Here is a 21,200-nt window from a genome sequence, read left to right as displayed (position 1 = left end):
AAGCTGTATTTTTTTATTGTTCAGGCCACAGACTTATTAACACTATTTGAATCACAGATACTTAATACTGCTTTATCAGAATAGATTGTACGGAATAAAATAGATCAAAAAGATCATGTAAACTATGCCATAGGTTTCAGTAAAACATTACAGGCTGTATAGCTACATAAATATTCAGTTTTCCATAAAATGTGGAAATTCAGTCTGCCAACGCTAGTATTTTTACATTCAGTTACTCTCACAGTATTGGATTGATTTCCATGATGGTTGTACTTTATTATTATAATATGTTTGGAGTCAGGAATACATGAACTGGGTCCAACATTAGTCTCCATCACACTTCTGCAATAGAGAGAAGATTCACATCAATGAAGCAGAACCAGGTTAATACATTGGAATTGGTTCGGATTCATCAAAATGGAATTTTACATGCTGGAATCTAGTGTTTAGTATCCTTACTGATGAAAAAAATATCTAAAATTAGTTTATATTAATTACATTTTGCAAAGCATCAACTAGTTCATTTACTTTGTACTATTATTTGTTATCAAATGGAATTTTGTAATGTCTGAAATTCTCTTAAACAAAATCTGGGGAAGAAGAATCAGTGGCATAAATGTGTTCTGTGTTGATATTCTTTGAAGTTGAATAACAGGGGCTCCTTGTACCCATTCTACTTTCAACATGTTTGAATTTCTCCATAACAGAATGGCAAAATGAAGTGGACAGGAATGCGATTCAGGTAATTCTTTCTAGTGTTATATCTTTAATATTATTCAAAGACAGAATGGGATATTTATAGTACAACCACTTTATGTTCACACTCGTTAAATACACAAAATGGACAATAATTTTTCAAACTTTATTTTTGATTCTTTAACTTGATTTACTTTTAATATTCTTGGTAATCTTATAAATTCTGGATGTGAAACATTGTGCAAAGATCTGAAAACTTCTACCATACCATATTGTTCCCAAATCAAACTCAAAAGACTCTTAGAAAAACAAAGACATTGAGATTGGATGACCAACCCTAAAGAAGGTTTACCTATGGAAAAGTTATTTACTTGTTTTTTTTTTAATATGCACAACAAGGTATATAGAACTCGAATGTGGGTTGTACTCATAGATGGGTCAGATGTTAAGAGTGAGAAGAAATGAATATAGTCGGCAATAAGGAACTATGTGGTCTTGGCAAAATTAAATAAAGAGGTTCTGTTGAGGAAATGGTCTGTGAAGTTCAAGAAAGTTTGCCCATATAGTCTCCTACCCCCTCCACACAGACCACATCCTGTAAAGAGTGAGGGTATACGTAAGCTTAAACAGCTGCATTTTCTTACAAGTTCACCTCTCACTTTCTTTCCCCTACCATTACTATAGCAGAATATGGTTTTGAAGGTAATGAAGTTACTTATTTGGTTTCTCAGGGTCACAGGAAAGTTTTCTAAGTGGTTTGAGGGTATTTGAAGCATGAGGCAGTTCATGTATTTATAGTTCCATTATTTTATTCAGATCTACTAAAGCAACAGATGTTTTACTTTTTAAAATCCTCTTATGCCATATCCTAAGACTATGTAATTCATAACAATTTGGTTATTACGGAATATACTTAGGCTTCATCAACAGTCTAGAGATATACACACAATGAGAAAGAAATTGCTAAAGTAGACTCAACGAATTTAGACTTAGAGGAGGCCTGAGGTAGTATAACACAGGAGGAATGACATCTTGATCATTGAGATTGGAATCCACTAGTCCAGTAAGTTAAAAGTAAGAATAGACATGAAAGAACATGAGTCCATGTATACTACCCCACTAGCTGTCCACAAGTCCATCAGTTTGCTGGAAGAAATGGTCACACAAGATATCCAGAGTCAGAAAATTTCTACTTAATTAAAGACAATCTTTATTATTAAAATTCATATGATAAATAAGGGCTGTAAATAAACACCATATATAACATTTCACAGTATATTGAAAGCTAACCCAAAAGGTGGCATAAAAATTAAGTTGTATGGATTTCCACAGATCAATCCTTACAGAGCATGGGTGTTCATAGGGCAAATAGCTCCACCTCATGAACCACCAGTTAATATGATTTGGTGTTTTACTGCATGATAATGAAAATATATAACACATAAAACATTTCATTAAAATAATATAAGCAATAAAAATAAAGATAATATTAATACCATGCAAAACATTCTGTATTCAAATTTTTATTTAAATACTTTGCTTAATTTTGAAACTAAAATTTAAAGTATTTATAAAAGAAATATGAGATGACTTATCTTTAACTATAAACTACCACAATCAAGACTCTCTTTGTATTCAGTCATATAGAACTCAAAACTATAAATAAGAGATCTGAAAAAGAGTCTTTCCAAGGAGAGTGAGACATCAGAAAAGAGTCAATTGCTCAGTAGTAGCTGAAATACTATTTCTCTCCTACGTTAGATTTTTTTCCCCTGGAAACTAAGTCTGGTATTACAAGAGAGAGGGGGGAAGAATAAACTTCAAGCAAAAAGAACTGGAAAATTTATGTCCATGTTCATGGAGATATTTCTTGGAATTTAGCATCCTCATAATGTAAGCAAAATAGACTGTCATTTGCAATTCATTATGTGAAAGGGTTGCTATAAGACTCTCTTTAAAGTGTTTTTACTTACACCTCATCTTCCTGTGCCTGCAATATCTTTATTGATTGTCACCACTCATGTTAATGCCTATTCCTATGGAATGAACTTCATATATTTCTTGGTAAGTTAATATGAAGTTAACACTAATAATTAGCACCTTATTGTGAATAAGTTGATCAGAAAGGAAAGGGGATAGGGCAAAATTCAAATATATTGATGAGGAAGATGAAGAATCAGGAAAACCAGATTCTGAATACAAACCTAGATGAGCATGTCTGAGGAGATAAATAACATAAGATCATTACACACTTGCCTTCTACCTAAAGGATGCATAAGGACTGCCTAACAAATTAGCTATACACTCAACCACTGCAAGATTATCAATAATATCCTAGAAATATTTCCTCTCCATTAAAAAATAGTATGATTATTGTGAAATCAATGTTAGAAAAAAATCAAACAGTGATCTTCCAAAGTGACTTTAAGAAGTGTAATCCATTCTACAGAAAAGCAAGCATAGAAATGAGTGAGTTTTATTCCAAGCACCCACAGTTGCTTTGTAGTTCCACAAATGGTTACAAAACAAAATTACAGTCAAACAGAAATCACTTTAAAACAGACCAAAGACACTTATAGTTTCTTTTGAAAATAAAATTTAACACTTATTTAATACACCAAAACATATATACATTACAAGGAATAACTAGGAAATACATACATATACTGTTGCTAGCAGCCCAAAGTCATTTTTCTAATCCATTGTTATTTTCATCAAAATGTACAAGTATAATCTACACTTCCCCAGACAAAACTATAGTTTTCTGGTAGTATTAGGAGTTAAAATTCATGATGATTTAACTAGTTTTCCCCAAACATATAATTAACTATATACCTAAAACTATCATTTTTTTCTGGATATGAAAAAATAAAAAATAATCCTTGCTTGGTTTCTACATTTTTTTCTTAATGTAAAGAAGAGAGTGCTATCTTTCCATTCTCTTCTTCAAAATTTTTAAAAGTAATCTTATTTATAATGTATATCATGATTCAGCCCATTCCAGTACTTATATCTACATACCCCAGTTTTTCCTCAATACTACCAAGTAGGTAATAGGCAAAGCTTTTGTAAGGAGTGCCTAAGGCTACTGGAATGAGGTCTGTTTTTCTCAAAAGGTGAAAAAATTGCTTTCAACAGGTTCTGGGAGGTAATCTGTGTAGGCTTTATAACTGAAAAACATGCAGACTTGAAGGTCCATATGACCAGAGTCTTCAAGCCCTACACTGGCTTGTATAGATATGTTGACAGACACTACTTAGCTTGGGGGATGAAAGATAATAGTGCTGATTTTAAGAGATATACTTCACTTTGCTTTATCTTTTCACTCTGGCCCCAGCTTAGTGAATAATTGGTGCACTGTTTCTCCCATAGGCTCAGTAAGTGCAGTAACCTGTTAGATTTCCTCAATATAATCCCAAAACACGATGAAAAAAAAATCCCTCTACTAGGAAGGCTCATACATTTCCAAAGGTGTTCTTTGGAACTAGTTTAAGAGAGCCAGAACTGTGATTGTCACCTGTTTCCGTTCTCTTAAGACTAGAGGCCATCTGAGTCATAATGGGCTGTCTCTAGAAAACTACCTGCCCTGGGAATATTCAATGTAGCATTTTATACAATCATGGAGGATTATTGTGTGTCATGAATATTTTGTTATTCTTAGATTAAATATACCACAGACTGATTACATAATTCTTTCAATGATTAGATGTGAGAGATGATATTTCATACTGGCACTAACCAAAGAAACCAAGCATAGGAATTTTCAAATCATGGAATGGAATCACAGCTTGGAGATAAATATTAGCCTATTTTTTAATGTTATGTGTATGTAAAGTACTGTCCATCACACTTTATACATAACCAAATGTTGTTGGAATGCAAACTGTGCTTGCTAATACAAATAGGCATCTGTACTCCCTCTGATGAATTCATCATCTGAGGTTAGAAAACTCAGTACTTAAGGGCAGCTCGAGCTAGTAATCCCTTTGTGATTTAGGTTTACAGATAAAGCTGATGACTATAGCTCAGAGCATATGTGCGTAGAGTGACATCAAAATTTTATCACTTAAGTCTTAAGGACTTGGTCATACATTACTCCATAGACATGTCACCAAAAAAAAAATGATGAAACATATTCTCAATAGGTTCTGTGTATTCTCTATGTAAGTAATATAGAACACTCTTAAAAGTTGGGACTTTTTTCTGTGAGTACTGCCTTGTTGATGGGATATTGCAACTGTGTTCTGGTTCTTTCATTCTAGGCCATGTTTAGTTTTGGGTTTTATTTAGCATAGTCCAGTTGCCATTGTAGAAGCGGTATGGTTACTCACAATTTTATATGATTTTGTCTGGAGTTGGACATTATCAGGCAAATCTTGTCTTGAAAGACGTCTTCTGAACTCATTAGTGGTGAAATAATATATAATTGGGTCAAGGCAGGAATTCAGACTTGCCAGACACAGGGCCACAGAATGAAATATTAGAATCACTCTTCTGGCTACGCAGCTCTTAATTTCATTGGATTTAACCAGGAAATCTAAAGGAAAGCTGAAGTGATAAGGTGCAAAGCAAATTAGAAATACTCCTGCACAAGTCAGAATCATCTTCAAGGCTTTCTTTTTCTCTCCAAGATGTTGAGAAATGGGGTATTTGTTTTGTAATGATAAAGCTGTTTTCCACGTACAGTACAGGACAATTGTGAGAGGAGTAACAAACCCAACCAATTCTCCAATGGTTATCATGGCAACAGATTGGGCCAAATTGACATTCCTGGTTGGAAGATCCACAAAGCATTTGGTTCTGTTGCCTGGAGTATCATCATTGGTTCTGAGGAGAGGAAAAAGTAGGCAGGCAAGGCAGATGATCAACCAGCCAACAATGCTGATATACAAGTCATATTTCTGTTTGCCGTCATTGAAACGAAAGGGGTACATGAGAAACCAAAATCTTCGTACACTGATGCAGACCAAGAAGTAGATGCTTGCATACATGTTAACATATTTCAGATAGAAGCAAAACATGCAGAGGCCAGGACCAAATGGCCAGTCATGGTTCAAGTAGTAAAAGATTCTCAGTGGCAGAGAAAGAATTTGCAATAAGTCAGCAATAGCTAAATTTATCATAAATACCACAGCCCTTTTGGTTTCTTTCATATAGCCATAAAATACCCACAAGGCTAATATGTTCCCTATGAGCCCTGGCACAAGAATGACAGTGTATGTTACTGCATAAATGAAGTACCGAAAATCTGTATTGTCTCCGTCAGTCTTGTTACATGTATAATTAGCAATCATGATTATTTCTAGAGAAATTGTCTTTGTCTAATGATCATTCAAAATCTAAATTCATAAGTAACAGCTGTACCTCCTACAAGGTCAATGGCTCAGAAAGACAGAGTACAAAACAACATTTTGCCACAATTGTTAGCCTCTACATATGATTTGGGAACTTTTCAAAAAATGCTTGTATATTTGCCTTAGATTTGTCTACAACAAGTACAGAATTGTAGTGTGCAAGCACACATGAATTGTTAACATTTTCTCCTCTTGTTTATTTTGTAGTAAAGCCTTCCAGGACATCATGGTAGTTGGATATCTCCCATTTTGTTCAGAACTATGTCATCTGTCAATTTCTCGAATTCCCATACGATAATCATTACAGGTGTTTGGAAGGATATTCGTGGGAGTTTTTTCAGCCTGGCTCACACAGAAGAAAGGTTTGCTTCAGTGCAGAGTGTGTCTGCCACTATCCCAGGATGATTAACTTTGGTGGGTCTTTTTTTCTGAGACCTTTTCAGATCTGTATTGAAATTTAAGAAGAGAAAGGGGGGGGGGCAGAAAGACAAACATGTAAGTAAAAGAAAATAATCCCATTATATATGGCATTTTAAATGAGAAAAACCCCGCGTTTGATGGCCATGCTATGTCCAAAAGACAATGTTTGTAAAACATACTCCCCATACTCTAAGTCTTACATTCTTTAGTCTCTCTTTCCATGATATCCCCTGAGCCTCACTGTGTGGGGTGATATAGATACTTTACTTAGGGCTGAGAAGTCACAGTCACTTATTCTTAGCATTTTCGTCAGTTATGGGGCTCTGCATTAATTGCTTCCCATTACAAAAAGAAGATTTAAGAACAGCACAGATCTGTGGGTATAAACCAATATTTAGAAAGAATTTTGATAACATGATCATTTAGAAAAACAACACAGTAGATTCCTCTCTAGGACTGATGGCCTTCCTAGTCAGAGGCTTTTGGTAAGGTTTATCATGTCAGTCGTAAATTTTCACCTGTAGAACATGCCTCAAACACTACCAGAATGCACTTGTTTATCTCCTTATCACTTGTGCAAATATTGCTTCAGTGGGTACTTTTTTTTGGTCAGGTTAGTATTACAGCATAGAGTGTCTAGTACTGGAGAAGAACATTGATGTCTTTTTTCCTCCAGAGGCCTATGTGATATCACCTGACACAATGAAAGCTGGCTATCCAGGAGGACTCCTCCATTGCTGGTGAGAGTGCAAATTTGTACAATCACTATGGAAATCAATATTGTGTTTCCTTAGAAAATTTACAGTTGATTTACCTAAGACCCAGCTATACCACTATTGGGCATATACACAAAGGATGCTCCATCTTGCCACAAGGATAATTGCTCACCTATGTTCACAGCAAATTTATTCATAATAGCCAGAAACTGGAAACAATCCAGATATCCCTCAACTGAAGAATAGACAGAAAATGTGGTACATTTACACAATGGAGTATCACTTGGGATTTAAAAAAATACAACATAAAATTTGCAGGTCTATGAATCATACTAGAAAAAATCATCCTAAGTAAGGTAATCCAGCTCCAGAAAGACAAATATGGTACATGCTCACTTTTAAGTGGACTAACCATGAGACAATCAAAAAGCTCAGAGAGGCTAAGTAACAAGGAGGGCTCAGGAGGGGGCACATGGATCTCTCAGGGAAGGGAAAATAGAATAGATTTTGTAAGCGGATTGGGGCACATGGGGATGAGAATTGGAGGGGCAGGTGGAGAGGGATGAAAGAAGATAATGCTGAGACAGACAACTAGAATGTGGGGGAGAAAGCACTTGGGAGTGATTTGAAACTACCTGGAATCCTTGAGTGACCCTAGTGAAGACTCCTCGTGCAGAAGGATCTTCTTTCTATGTGTTGCTTTTATTGGTAAAATAAAGAAACTGTCTTGGCCTTTTGATAGGTCAGAACTTAAGTAGGCAGGGAAGACAGGACTGGATGCTGGGAGAAAGAAAGCAGAGTCAAGCAGATACCATGGCTCTCCTCTCCGAGATGGACACTGGTTAGACTCATGCCAGTAAGCCACAGTCAAGTGGCGATACACATTAATGGATTAAATTAATATGTAAAGAGTAGCCAATAAGAGGTTAGAAATAATGGGCAAGGCAATAATCTAATTAATACAGATTTCTGTGTGATTATTTTGGGCATAAGCTAGCGGGGCGGCTGGGAGCTGGGTGGGACGATAAGCAGGCCCTTGTCTGCCTACAACAGACTCCTAGTAATAAAGGATAAGAAAACTGAACCAGCCATCTTCTATCGCCAGGCAAGGCTCCCAGCAGTGGGACTGTGACATTAACCCAGCCACAAAATCTTAGACTTAAAATCTTTCCTGCACACAAGGTGTGCTGGGGTAATGGTGGTGCAGCAGACCTTGTGGGAGTGGTCAGCCCATGACTGGTCCAAGTTGATGCCCATACCACAAGAGGGAGCCAATGTATGACACTATCTGGATGAGTAGGAACTAGGGGCTGGTTAGCCCAGAGACCCAGGGTAGAACCGAACATGACTGAAGGAAAAATCCAATGAAATGATTCCTAATGATATTCTGCTATATTCATAGGATCAGTGCCTAGCCCAATTGCCATCAGAGAGGCTTCCTCCAGCAGATGATAGAAGCAGATATGGAGACCCACAGCCAGACACTAGGCAGAGCCAGGGGAACCTGATAAAAGAGAGGGGAGAAAGGATTGTAGGAGCTGGGATGTGGAGGTGGGGTGGGGTGAAGGACATTACAAGAACACAGACCACAAAATCAACTAAGCAGGCCTCATAGGGGATCACAGAGTCTGAAGTGACAATTACGGAACCTGCATGGGTTTGAGCTAAGTCTTCTTGATATATGTTATGGTTGTGTAGCTTAGTGTTCTTGTGGGATTCCTAACAATGGGAGCAGTGGATGTTTCTGACTTTTTTGTCCTATCTTGAGACCATTTTCCTCCTACTGGGTTACCTTGTTTAGCTTTAATATGAAGGTGTGTGCTTAGTCTCTTTTTAACATTTTATTATTAAAAAACTATATTTTTTCATTTTACATACCAATTCCAGTTTCATTCCCTCCCCTCCTCCTGCTCCCTTCACCTGCTCCCCTATCCATTCTTCAGAGAGGGTAAGGCCCATTGCTTTGAGGAAGGATCAAGACTCTCCCTCCTATATCTAGGCTGAGCAAGGTATCCCTCCAAAGAGAATGGATTCCAAAAAGCCAGTACAAGTACTATGGATAAATCCTGGTCCCAATGATAGTGGCCCTGCAGTCTGCCCCAGCCATACAGTCTGCCCCAGCCTTAAAACTGTAACCCACATGCTTAGCCTTATTTTAACTTAAGACATGTTCATATCCCTGGGATGCCTGCTCTCTCTCTCTCTCTCTCTTTCTCTCTCTCTCTCTCTCTCTCTCTCTCTCTCTCTCTCTCTCTCTCTCTCTCTCTCTCTCTCTCTCTCTCTTTCTCTCTCTCTCTGTCTCTCCCTCTCAAAGAATCTATGCATGTCAGAAAAGGGTATGAGATCTCATTGTACATGGTTGTGAGCCACCATGTGGTTCCTGGGAACTGAATTCAGGATGTCTGGAAGAGCAGCCAGTGCTCTTAACCTCTGAACCATTTCTCCAGCCTGCCTGCTCTTTTTATTTTTGAAGAGAAACAGAGGAAGAGTGCATATGGGAAAGAAGAGAGGTGAGGGGAGTATGGGGAAGAGTGGAGGAAAGGGAAACTGTGGTGGGGATGTAATGTGTTAGAGAAAACTAAAAGAAAATTAAAAACATTCTTCTATGTCTTACAACCAAAGTATGTGGTATCTTCAGCAACAGGATCCCATAGTCTAATTAGAGGGGGCAACTAATGGTAATAAAGCAATGGTATAATAATATATAATAAAGACAAGATTGCCAGACAAAAAATGGGAACATGGGGGTGAGGTGGGATGGGGGGAGGGGGGAATGGGGAGAGAAAAGTGTGAAGTGGAGGATGGGAAGAGCTTGGGGGAATAGGATGGTTGGGATATAGGAAAAGTGGATATGGGAACAAGGAATTATATATCTTAATTAAGGGAACCATTCTAGGGTTGGCAGAGACTTGACTCTAGAGGGGTTCCCAGGTGTCCAGGAAGACGCCCCCAGCTAGGTCCTTGGGCAGCTGAGGAGAGGGTGCCAGAAATGTACAGATCCTATTGCCATACTCATGAATATCTTGCATATCACCATAGAACCTTCACCTGGCATTGGATGGAGAAAATGACAGAGCCCCACATAGGAGCACCAGACTGAGCTCCCAAGGTCCCGATGAGGAGCAAAAGGAGGGAGATCATGAGCAAGGAAGTCAGGACCGTGAGGAGTGCGTTTACCCATTGAGACTGTGGGACAGATCTAACGGGAGACCACCAAGTCCAGTTGGAATGGGACTGATGGAACAGGGGACCAAACCGGACTCTCTGAATGTGGCTGACGGTGGAGGAGGACTAAGAAACCAAGGACAACGGCAATGAACATGACCTCTACAGCATGGACGGGCTCACTGTGAGCCTTGTCAGTTTGGTTGCTCACCTTCCTGGACTTAGGGGGAGCTGGGAGGACCTTGGACTTAACATAGTGAAGGGAACCCTGATGGCTCTTTGTCTTGGAGAGGGGTGGAGTGGGAGGTATGGGTGGAAGGGAGGGGAGGGAAGGGGGAGGAGATGGAAATCTTTAATAAAAAAATAAAAGAAAAAAATTTTAAAAAGAAAAAAAAATAGGAGACTCCCTGGGGGAGACAGATTTGAATAATAAATAGAACTTAACTAGAAAAAAAAATAAAGCAATGGTAACAGCCTGAGTTATTTTATCAGGACACTCTGGAGACTCCCTTACCAATAACCCATATGGAGGGTACCCTATATCTGGATTGAAATTTCTTTTTTGTACTCATCAAATTAGGGGTACCTTAGTTTACCTGAACAAGATTAATCCGGTCAGAATTCCAGTATGAATAGGGGAGGAGCTCAGAAGGCTTTATCCCTAGATGAGGAGTTATTGGGAGTTGATGGCCACTAAGGGGGAAGAGAATAATTTTTCTTTAGGGGTGTAGCCAAATTTTTCTTTGGGGGTAATAGGTTGCTCATCCCCCAGCAGATGGTCCCACACACATGCATATATGGTCAGTTCTCAATGGACTCAATAAGTTATTTTTTTTTAAAAAAAACAGAAGAGGATATAAAGTTGGGAAGGAGATCTATTGAGAAGGTCTAAAGAAGATAGGATGGAGTCAGATATAGATATGATCAAAATTCATCGTATATAGGTAAAATAAGAAAATAAGACCTATGTATAAAATGCATTAGTTTTAAAAGAATTTGAGTGAGAGTAAATATGCTACAGACTCTATCACAGTGGTTCTCATTCTCTGGGTTGTGAGCCTTTTGTGGGTCAAATGACCCGGTCACAAGGTTCACCTAAGACCATTGGAAAACACAGATATTTACATTATGATTCATAACAATACAAAATTATAGTTATGAAGTAGTGACAAAAATTATGGCTGGGAGTCACTACAACATGAGAAACTGTATGAAAGGGTCTCAGCACTAGGAAGGTTGAGAACCACTGTTCCACAAGATGCAGAAAAATAAAACTAGAAGGAACTTGAAAAAATAATCTAGCATTTTGTTACTAAAAATGTCTGAACCAACAAATATGGGAGCCTCTTAGAATCTCAGCTCTTCCCTCAGGAGTTGCAGAATCAAAATGTGCATTTTAACAGTTACACTCAGTTGAGATTTTGGAAAATCTGATCTCCACCACTGTTTCATGAACTTAGCAGATCTTCAGATCCATGTAAGGAAGACTTTTTCTTTAAAAATAACAACAAAAAATACAGCTTTCCAGGTGTTTCCTCCAGAGATTTTGATTTAACATGTTTTAGGTAAGGCCAGAAATTTGTTTTTAAAAAGGCTTCCCATATGATTCTGATATAGTCAGCATTGCATTTGTCCTTGAAGCATCATTTAGGGGCCAGTGATTTTATTCAAATCCTTCCCAGATGTTGTGAAAACAAGTGGGCAACCAGCCTCTCTTTAAATATTTCCATTTATATGGGCCATTTAGTCACCTCTTAATTATCCAAGACGAAAGCAGAGCACCAGAACAGAGAATCAAATCCCCCAAAGGTTGACTCAGCTGGGCCCATGACCCTTCTGAGGTAAACAAATTTTAGCTTAGGGACTTGGATAGTTGCCTCAAGGCTGCTGAAATCTAGAAGGATTTAACTGACTTTAAAGATACGTGGGAAGAATAAAAATGAAAAGAGAAGTATGAAACCTTCTGGTTTGGATTATCAGCTCCATGTGGTTTGAAGTGTTCATGATTCAGTCCTTGAAAGAATTATTGTTATTATTTTGCCTGGTAAGTAAATTGCCTGGTAAGTAAAATATCACGTGTTGTCTAAAAACGTGGGTTTCACTTTATGTAAAAGGCATTTAGCTTGAAGATGTTAAATATTTGATAATTCTCAAGCAAGGAAGATGTAGAGACTTGGTATTATAACATTTGTTCATTACTCTAAAGAATAGTATTGATAGTGAAAGAGATGTTAGCAAACAGTCCAGTTCTGAAAAGAGATAGTATCTTTGAGATATGTTCACATGCAGTGATGTTGATACAGTGATAGAGAAATTTAGATGGCAGATAAGAAGTGTGTGGAGAGGTGCTAGCATCACTAATAACCGGGGAAATGATGAAATATTACACCACTAAGAAGGCCTTTTATAACAATTCAAAAAAAAACAAGTGCTGGTGAAGATGTAGAGAAATGGAATATTTTTCTGTCTTATTGGACTGAATATAAATTAGTGCCACATTGCAAAAAGTGGATTGTGGTTCCTAAAAATTAAAAATAGAACCACCACATGTTTCAATATTCCTACTCTGGATATCTCTCTAAAAGGAATGAAATCAGTATTTTGAAGAAACGTCTTCACTCCCATGTTCATTTTAGCATCATTTCTTTTAGAGAACATACAGAATCTATGAAGCCATCATCAATGAATATATATAAAGAAATATCTGTGCATGTACACAACTGTACATTGAAATGACAATAGTCATGGAGAGTCAATATGAAAATTTACTGTGCTAATCTAGGTAATGTATTTGGTACATTGCAAGTGTGCAATAAGTGCTTAATAAACATTATTTATATATTAACTGACGTTTCTGCAAGGGCATTCTTATTGCCATCCCATTTTAAAATTTGCATTTTCCCCCAAGTTTAGTCCTTTGTTATTTAATTTCCTTTTCTATTTTTATTCTGCTCTACTCTACATTAAGTTTTCAATATTTTCACTTTTTTCCAGGTTAGCTCTTTAAAGCTATAGATTATCTACAAATCAGAAGCTTCACAGCATGGAAATCAATCTTTATAACAGTGTCCTATACCTTTGTGAACTTTGATCTCCTGCTGTTTTTTCTAGCAGGCTCACTACATATTTCCAATGAAGTCATACTCTTCATATCACCCTTTTAGCTTTCATAGACAGCACTGATAGTGATGCTGCTTTAGCTTGCAGCAGCTCTTTGTCTACTAATTCTATTTTCCTTTCCTTTCTTTCTTCCCTCCTTCCTTCCTTCCTTCCTTCCTTCCTTCCTTTCTTTCTTTCTTTCTTTCTTTCTTCCTTTCTTCTTTTTCTCTCTTTCTCTTGCTTTTCCTTCCTTTCTTTCTCTTTCTCTTCCTTTCTTCATTCTTCTCTTTCTTTCTTTCTCTCCTCCCTTTTTCTTTCCTTCCTTTCTTTTTTCCTTTCTTCCTTATTTCTTTCATTTCTTCTTTCTTTCTTTTTCTTCTTTCTTTTTTCTTTTTTCAACTTTCTCAAGTTTCCTGTTCTTTCTGAAACATTCTGTGGTTTAAGCAACACTGTTATGCTAGCTGCCACCTTCAAATCCCATTTGTAACTTTTTACAATAACCCAGCTTCCTCTTCCTATTGTTAATTATTTGTGCATTATTTATGCTCTTGTTCTCTGATCCATTATATCCAACCCCAACTCACTCAGAAACTCCTTGAAGTTATGGCCTGGGTCTTGTGTACTTCTGAATCCTCTAGGTTCTGAGATATTGGCTTGGTTTATTTATCAAATATTTACTGGGCCAATATTTACTCAGCATCTACAATTTGCCAGGTACCAGGTACTGGAAATATAGACAACATAAAAAGGTGTGTGGCCTTTCTCTGCTTGAACCTAAAATCCAGTGGGAAAGAATAAAATTACCGTACAGTGTGGAAGAATGTGATCATAGATAATGCAAGCATGTAAGAGGGGAGACATGTAATAGAAAATTTACAATTAGTAATTAACTAAACAAGCATAATATATAACAACAAATTTTAAATTTTTTCCTTTATACCTACAAATAAGTACAATTTTCACCCCCTCATTAAGGAAACTTCACTTTGCAACAGACAGAGACCACTGCATAAAACCACACCCCATCAAAATGCAGAGGTGTTGAGCAAAATGCAGAAAACCACATTCCATCAAACTTCAGAGGTGCTGAGCAGAATACAGAAAACCACACTTCACCAAAATGCAGAGGTGCTGAACCCAGTCCCAATGGATACATCTACTAAATACTTCGACACATAAGACTCAGGGGACACTGGGGAAGAGGAGGGAGATGGTAAGAGACAGAGGATTGGGGATTTTGCTGTGAGATTGTGTCTCCTGGTAATGTCACAAACTACACCTATATAGTCTCACCCACATAACCACCCAAACATGAGCTGAACAAGTACAGCATCGATGGTCATGCCAAACTGGACTCAGACAAGCCAATGAGGTTTCAACCCTACACAGAGAACTGCCGAAAACTGAGGAAAGCTATGGGTGGGGCAGGTGGTCTTTCCCAGGAAATAATACTCCAATTGGTTGTCCAGTGTCAAATGGTCAGCTATGAAAACACATAAACCAGTAACATTATGCAGAATGAGCTGGTAATATTTACAAATGTATATATATATATATATATATATACATACACACATACATATACATATATGCATGTCCTAACAAGTAATGAAAGAATAAATTTGAAAGAGAATGGAAAGAAGTATTTGGGAAGGTTTTGATAAAAGAAAGGGAAGAAAGAAATGTAGTTAAATTTATAGTCCCAACATTTAAAAAAAATATAAAAATGAAAGGTGATGGACATGCTTGTTGTTTGCTTAAATAAATTAAACTGGAAGTCAAGACTACACACTCCCAAAGTCTATACTCCTGTGATGTGGGAGTCCCCTCTGTGTGCTGTGATTACCATTAATGAATAAAGAAACTGCTTTGGATCTATAGCAAGGCAGAACTTAAGTAGGCAGGGAAAGCTAGGCTGAATGCTGGGAGGAAGAAGGGCGGAGTCACAGAGAAGTCATGGACCACTAGAGTCAGACATGCAGAAATTTTGCTGGTGAGCTAATGCCACATGGTGATGCACAGATTAATATAAATGGGTTAAATTAATTTGTAAGAGCTAGAGTTAGCCAATAAGAAGCTAGAGTTAATGGGTCAAGCAGTGATTTAATTAATACAGTTTCTGTGTGGTTATTTCATGTCTAAGCTAGGTGGGCAGCCGGGAAGAACAAGCGGCCTCCCTACAACACTCCTGTTTTTGTTCCTGTGCCATTGCTACAATTTGATTAGTGTATATTTGGTGAAAAAAATGCCGTATCTAATTATGATCCTTTGGTACATGTATATAAGCTCCTTTTATCTGACAAATTTCCATCTCTATGTTTCATCATAAAACTCGGGAATGCACCTAAGTAGACCATCTCCCTTAAGATTTTCCTAGCTAAAAAAATAAAATAAAATAAAATAAAAGATTTTCCTAGCTACCTGCCAGCATAGCTAGTGATGCTTTCCCTTCACTAATCAACATGATTTTCTAGTAGAAAAAATTGAATGAAATTTCTAATCATTTTCCTGAACTAAACACAAATACTCCTTTATCTAGGATGATAGGGACAAAATGAAAAGGGACATTTGTTTCAACACATAAAATTCTTCATAGAGACAGTCCTTTCATAAGAAAGAACCCACACCATGGCAGGCATCTAAACATACCCTGGCTTTAAATGAGACATTTATTTGAAGTAGCATGCCAGACTTTTCAAAAACCTTTCTCCTTATTTTGGGAGCCCATCCTTCCTTTAAAAAGGACACAAAGGCTATTTATCACTGTGGAAAGCATCCAGTGATGTGCAAGTCTTCTTATAGCTATTAAGGGAATTAGTATATATATATATATATATATATATGTATGTATGTATATATACACCCACCCACACACACACATATATATATATTCATACATACATACATGTGTGTGTGCGCGCATGCGTGCACAAATATAAAAATTGCCTGAATTTTGCTGATTCTTCAAGAGTATGCTTGTTTCTGATATATGGTATCTTTGTTTACTTATCAAGATGAATCTTGACTCAAATAAATATTAGGGAAAGCCTTGTGTATTGTTTTGATGAGACTTAAGTTGTTATTATCTAAATATATTAGCTCATTCTTTAAGACTCTCTTTTCCATAAAAATGTGTATCTAAATTTTAAGACTGCAAATTATAAAATATAAGGTAATCAAATTATCCAACTATACATTGAAGTTTTTAGGATGTTTTATCAATAGAGATCTTATTTTGGTGTGTGTATTCTTCAAAACAATAACAAACAACAACAACAAATCACCTAATCCCAAGTTACAGGCAATCACTTGCAGAAATGGCAGTTTATTTTAAAGTTCTGGTTAGATGCATACTAACAATCCAAGATAATTTAGACCACTCCACAAGTACATGAAACTATGTGAGGCTCAACAGGTGGCTGTATGTGCATAGGAAATGCTTGCAACATTGCATCACATGAGTGATCACATCTCTAGAGAGAAGAGAACAGAACAATTTCTTATAGATTCTGAGCAGCATACCCAGCAAATCTCCAGGCCTTTTGATTGTTGAAAATTTTTTGAAATTAAATACCTCACAAATTTGCTGGAAAAGCTGTTTGATAACTGCTAGATGGTGATAAAAATATTTTGAGAAAATGAATTTGTGGTTACCTATCTAGGGAGTTTATTAATTTGGTCAGGTGTACTAGATGTTCCACCAGACTTTGTATTATAGAAAAACATGCTCTACCAGAGTGCCATTTCTAGAAGCTTCACCATCTTCTATGGGACTTCTACAGTTCAACTCCATGAAAGGAGGAAAGAAGGAAAGATGCGCACAGGCAGACAATGGAGCCAGTGAAGCTTTGTCATTTTGTCACTTAGCTGAGTCCAAATGTCTTTGCTGAGATTTGAAGGCCATTTCCTCTCCAGAAGACAACTCCTCCTGTTCGTCAGCCCTAAAAGTCCCCTTAATTACTTGGACACATCATGAAAAGAGTCACAGGCTCACATCATCAGTGACTAAAGTCCAGTCCCATTGCCATTGTCTTAGACACACTAGTTTTCAATTACTTTCTATGTTGTCAAATAGTACACATCAAGTTGTCATGATGATGTACAATCCCAAAGACTTCAAGCCAACACTGAGCAATAACACACCAGAATCCCTTGCTTCTTTTATCCATGAAAATGATAAGGCTAATTGTTCTTAAAGAGCTTCCCATTGCTTTCTTTATCTTTTCCCCCTCATTTCTTTTGCCATCTCTCTAAAATTCTGATCTCGAGAATAGCTACAGTGTGTGTTTAAAGTATAAATCCCCACATGAAATGAGTAAGAGTGGACAAAAGTTAAGAGAAGGTATCTACATTTCAGCAAGTTCAATGTACACCCAAATTAGAGCATGTCCTCTGAGTATAAAAAGCAATAGCAGAAAGCTCAAAGTCAAGGCTTTTACAAAATTGTCCCTATCTCTTTCTTCCATATTTTTGAGTATTATTTGGTTTCAATAGCTCTAAGTTTATTAAGCATTTAGACCAAAAGATAATCTAATGGTAAGATCCTTATCTTTCTCATATACTATACTCTTTTTCCTTTTTTCCTTTCTTTTTCTTTTTTTCTCTTTTTTTGGGGGCGGAGGGGGTTTCAAGACAGAGTTTCTCTGTGTAACATCTCTGACCATCCTGGAACTCACTCTGTAGACCAGGCTGGCCTCAAACTCACAGAGATCCACCTGCCTCTGCCTCCTGAGTGCTGGGAATAAAACCGTGTGCCACTGCCACCACCAGGCTACTACAATCCTTTGTAAGCAATTTGATAAATCTCCAGTTGTTGACTGCTGTTTAACTTGGAATTCATTCACAGTGGAACTCAAGCACTTTTATATTGATGCACAATTAAAACAAGTATTAACTTGCTTTTGAATAGTACTCTAAAACACTAAAGAAACTATTTAAAATCATATTTAGCCCAAATAAAACTATCACTATCTTGGGCATTTGCAACTCTGTGTTTGTGTATCCCAAATCTTTTCTTTCACAGGATAATCAACTATTATGCCAAGTGCCATTTTACACACTGATATTTTTACTTTGTAGAAGTGGTGAAGCGATCACAAGTTACATAGCAGTGGGAAAACTGTATGCATTTCCTGTTCTCAGTGCTGACACGGCTGTGGGGATTTTCCTCAGCTTTTCTGAATGTTCACCTTGTGTCTCAGACCAGACATGAGCATTTGGACAAGATGAGGGGATTTTTTTTTACAGGAAAGTTATGAGTTTCCAAGCTTACATAAAATAAACTAACGTCCAAGATAATCACATCCCTCTAGCCCTTTGCACTTTTTTTGCCATCCTTCTCAAAATTTTCTCTTTGAGCGTGTGCCCTATGCACTGCTTCACAGGATTAATAGCCTGTGAAAGCAAAGAAGGAAAGCCACCTTTTGGGGGCTGGTAAAAAGAGCGAGGGTGGAGTGGAAAATAAACCAGTCTCCAGGGCCTCACCCGACGATTGGCCATGATTTGTGTGTAGGTGGCTACCTACGTGGTATGACTTTTAAGGGACCAAAAAACCTTCCTTCAGTAAAAAGAAAAAGAAAAAGGATTTCCTATTTCTTGACTAGGGTCTAATCTTCCTTCATTTAAAAAAAAAAAACTATTTATTTTTAAAACAATCTTTTCTCATTTTACATACTAATCCCAGTTCCCACCTCCTCCCTTCTTCCCTCTCCCCCACCCCACCTACCATCCACTCCACAGAGAAGGTAAGGCTTCCCACAAGGAGTCTACAAAGTCTGGCACATCACTTTGAAGCAAGACCAAGTCCCCCTCTCCCCGCCCCATATCTAAGCTGAGCAAGGTATCCCTTCATAGAGAATGGGCTCCAAAACATCAGTTCGTGTAGTAGGATAAATCCTTAAATACAAACTATGGAAAGCTAAAGAAAGGAGAGATTATTAAACAAAAATAAGAGGTATTTTCAGTGAAGGCTATTATTCATAATATTTGGTTAATTTTAGACACCTATTTCATTGGAATGAAAAATGAGTAGTGACATTTTGAGACTCATTTAGGTAGAGCTCATTAAAATTTCTATGTCTTTAATTTGTAACATTTTAATGGCACGTATAACCCACAAAAAACACTTTAATCCATATAGACTCAATGCACTTACCAACTTAGGTAATATATATATTAGGGGGGAAAATACTGGATAAATATCATATCTCTTTGAGAGTTTCTGGTACAGTTAATTATTTCAGTGATTATGTCAGTGGCCATTCAATTCCAGATCTGAGAATCTGGCTTTTTTTTTTTTTAAAAACAATAAACAGTAATCAGGTACACTTACCATTTGTTGTATAATTGGCCCTTGATCCATTAAATTATTTCTATATCTTTCTAGCCATAATTTATATGAGCCTTCACCTATGGGATGGGATTACTAAAAGATTAAAACAGGTAGCAACCCTAAGAGTAAATTTATTTAAATGGCGACACTTCTCTTCCCTCCTTCTTTTTTTTAATTTTTTTTTTTTTTGGTTTTTTCGAGACAGGGTTTCTCTGCAGCTTTAGAACCTGTCCTGGAGCTAGCTCTTTTAGACCAGGCTGGTCTCGAACTCACAGAGATCCGCCTGCCTCTGCCTCCCGAGTGCTGGGATTAAAGGCGTGCACCACCACCGCCTGGCTCTTCCCTCCTTATTCTCCCTGCTCTATTCTATACTCCATTTACCCATCTCAGTTTTACACTTCCTGTGCTGTTATTCCCTTTTAACCCTTTATAGCAACACAATCTATATCCCATATCTAGAAAGTCTTTAAACTGAGAAGACCACTGATACCATTAATATCTTTAGTGTGACTTTAGATACATAAACTTTATTTTATCTCTGTAATGCATTTTATCTAACTCTTCATTCAAAATGGCTTCTTAAGAGTTTTATTGCTTGTTGGATTATTTTATGTGTTTTCTGTTCAGTTGTAGATAATAAATCAATAAATGGAACTTCATGAAAAAAAGTGGCTGCACAGCAGAGAACATTATGACTTGAGTGAAGAGACATCCTATAGAATAGAAATCTTTCTAGTTACACACCCAACAGAGGGTTAGTATCTAGAATATATAAAGTACTCAAAAAAGGATACAATAAGAAAACAAACATCTCATTTTAAAAATTAGGGCATAGATCTAGAATAAATACAAAAGGTCGAGAAACATTTTTTAAATGTTCAACATCCCTAGCCATTAGGAAAATGCAAGTTTGAATTTTCATCTCACACCAGTCAGGTTGGTTAAGGTTAAAAAAATGATGACAAATGCTCTCCCAGAAGTGGAGAAACGAGGACACTAACTCATTGCCAATGGTCACAAACTGGTCTAACACTGTATAACTCCATGTGGGGATGTCTCAGAAAGTTAAAAATAGATCTATACATGATGCAGCTATACTACTCTTAGGCATGTATTCAAAGGACTCCATGTCCTACTCTTGAGATGCCTGCTTGTCCATGTTTATTGCTGCCGTATTCATAAGAGCCATTAAATGGAAAGAGTCTGGAGGTCTATCAACCAATAAATGAGTAATAAAACTGTGGTTTATTTAAACATTTGACTATTATTCAGCTATTAAGAAAAATAAAATTGTGAAATTTCAAGTAAATGGATGTAACTGGAAATAATCATTCTAAGTGAGATAACCCTGATCCAGAAATGCAAACATCACATGCTTTCTTTCAGATATATATGTTTCACTAGGAATACCCATAGAGG

The 21,200-nt window shown here is 37.0% G+C and overlaps 1 protein-coding gene across 3 annotated transcripts in view; it reads right to left on the bottom strand.

Annotated features, from left to right (window-relative positions):
• Positions 1–1,898: 1,898 nt before the first annotated feature.
• Gpr174 (G protein-coupled receptor 174) overlaps positions 1,899–21,200 on the bottom strand; it is a 33,647-nt gene continuing 14,345 nt past the window's right edge. For all 3 annotated transcript variants that reach the window (XM_038316793.1, XM_038316795.1, XM_038316794.1), the window contains one exon: positions 1,899–6,495. In XM_038316793.1, coding sequence (XP_038172721.1) covers positions 4,983–5,990 — 1,008 coding nt within the window. In that variant the 5' untranslated portion in view covers positions 5,991–6,495 and the 3' untranslated portion in view covers positions 1,899–4,982. The remainder of the gene's footprint in view (positions 6,496–21,200) is intronic.

Source organism: Arvicola amphibius, chromosome X (genome assembly GCF_903992535.2).
Source record: "Arvicola amphibius chromosome X, mArvAmp1.2, whole genome shotgun sequence".
Lineage (NCBI taxonomy): Eukaryota > Metazoa > Chordata > Mammalia > Rodentia > Cricetidae > Arvicola > Arvicola amphibius.
Note: the sequence above shows the minus strand (reverse complement) of the source record. Positions and strands in the feature narration are given on the sequence as shown.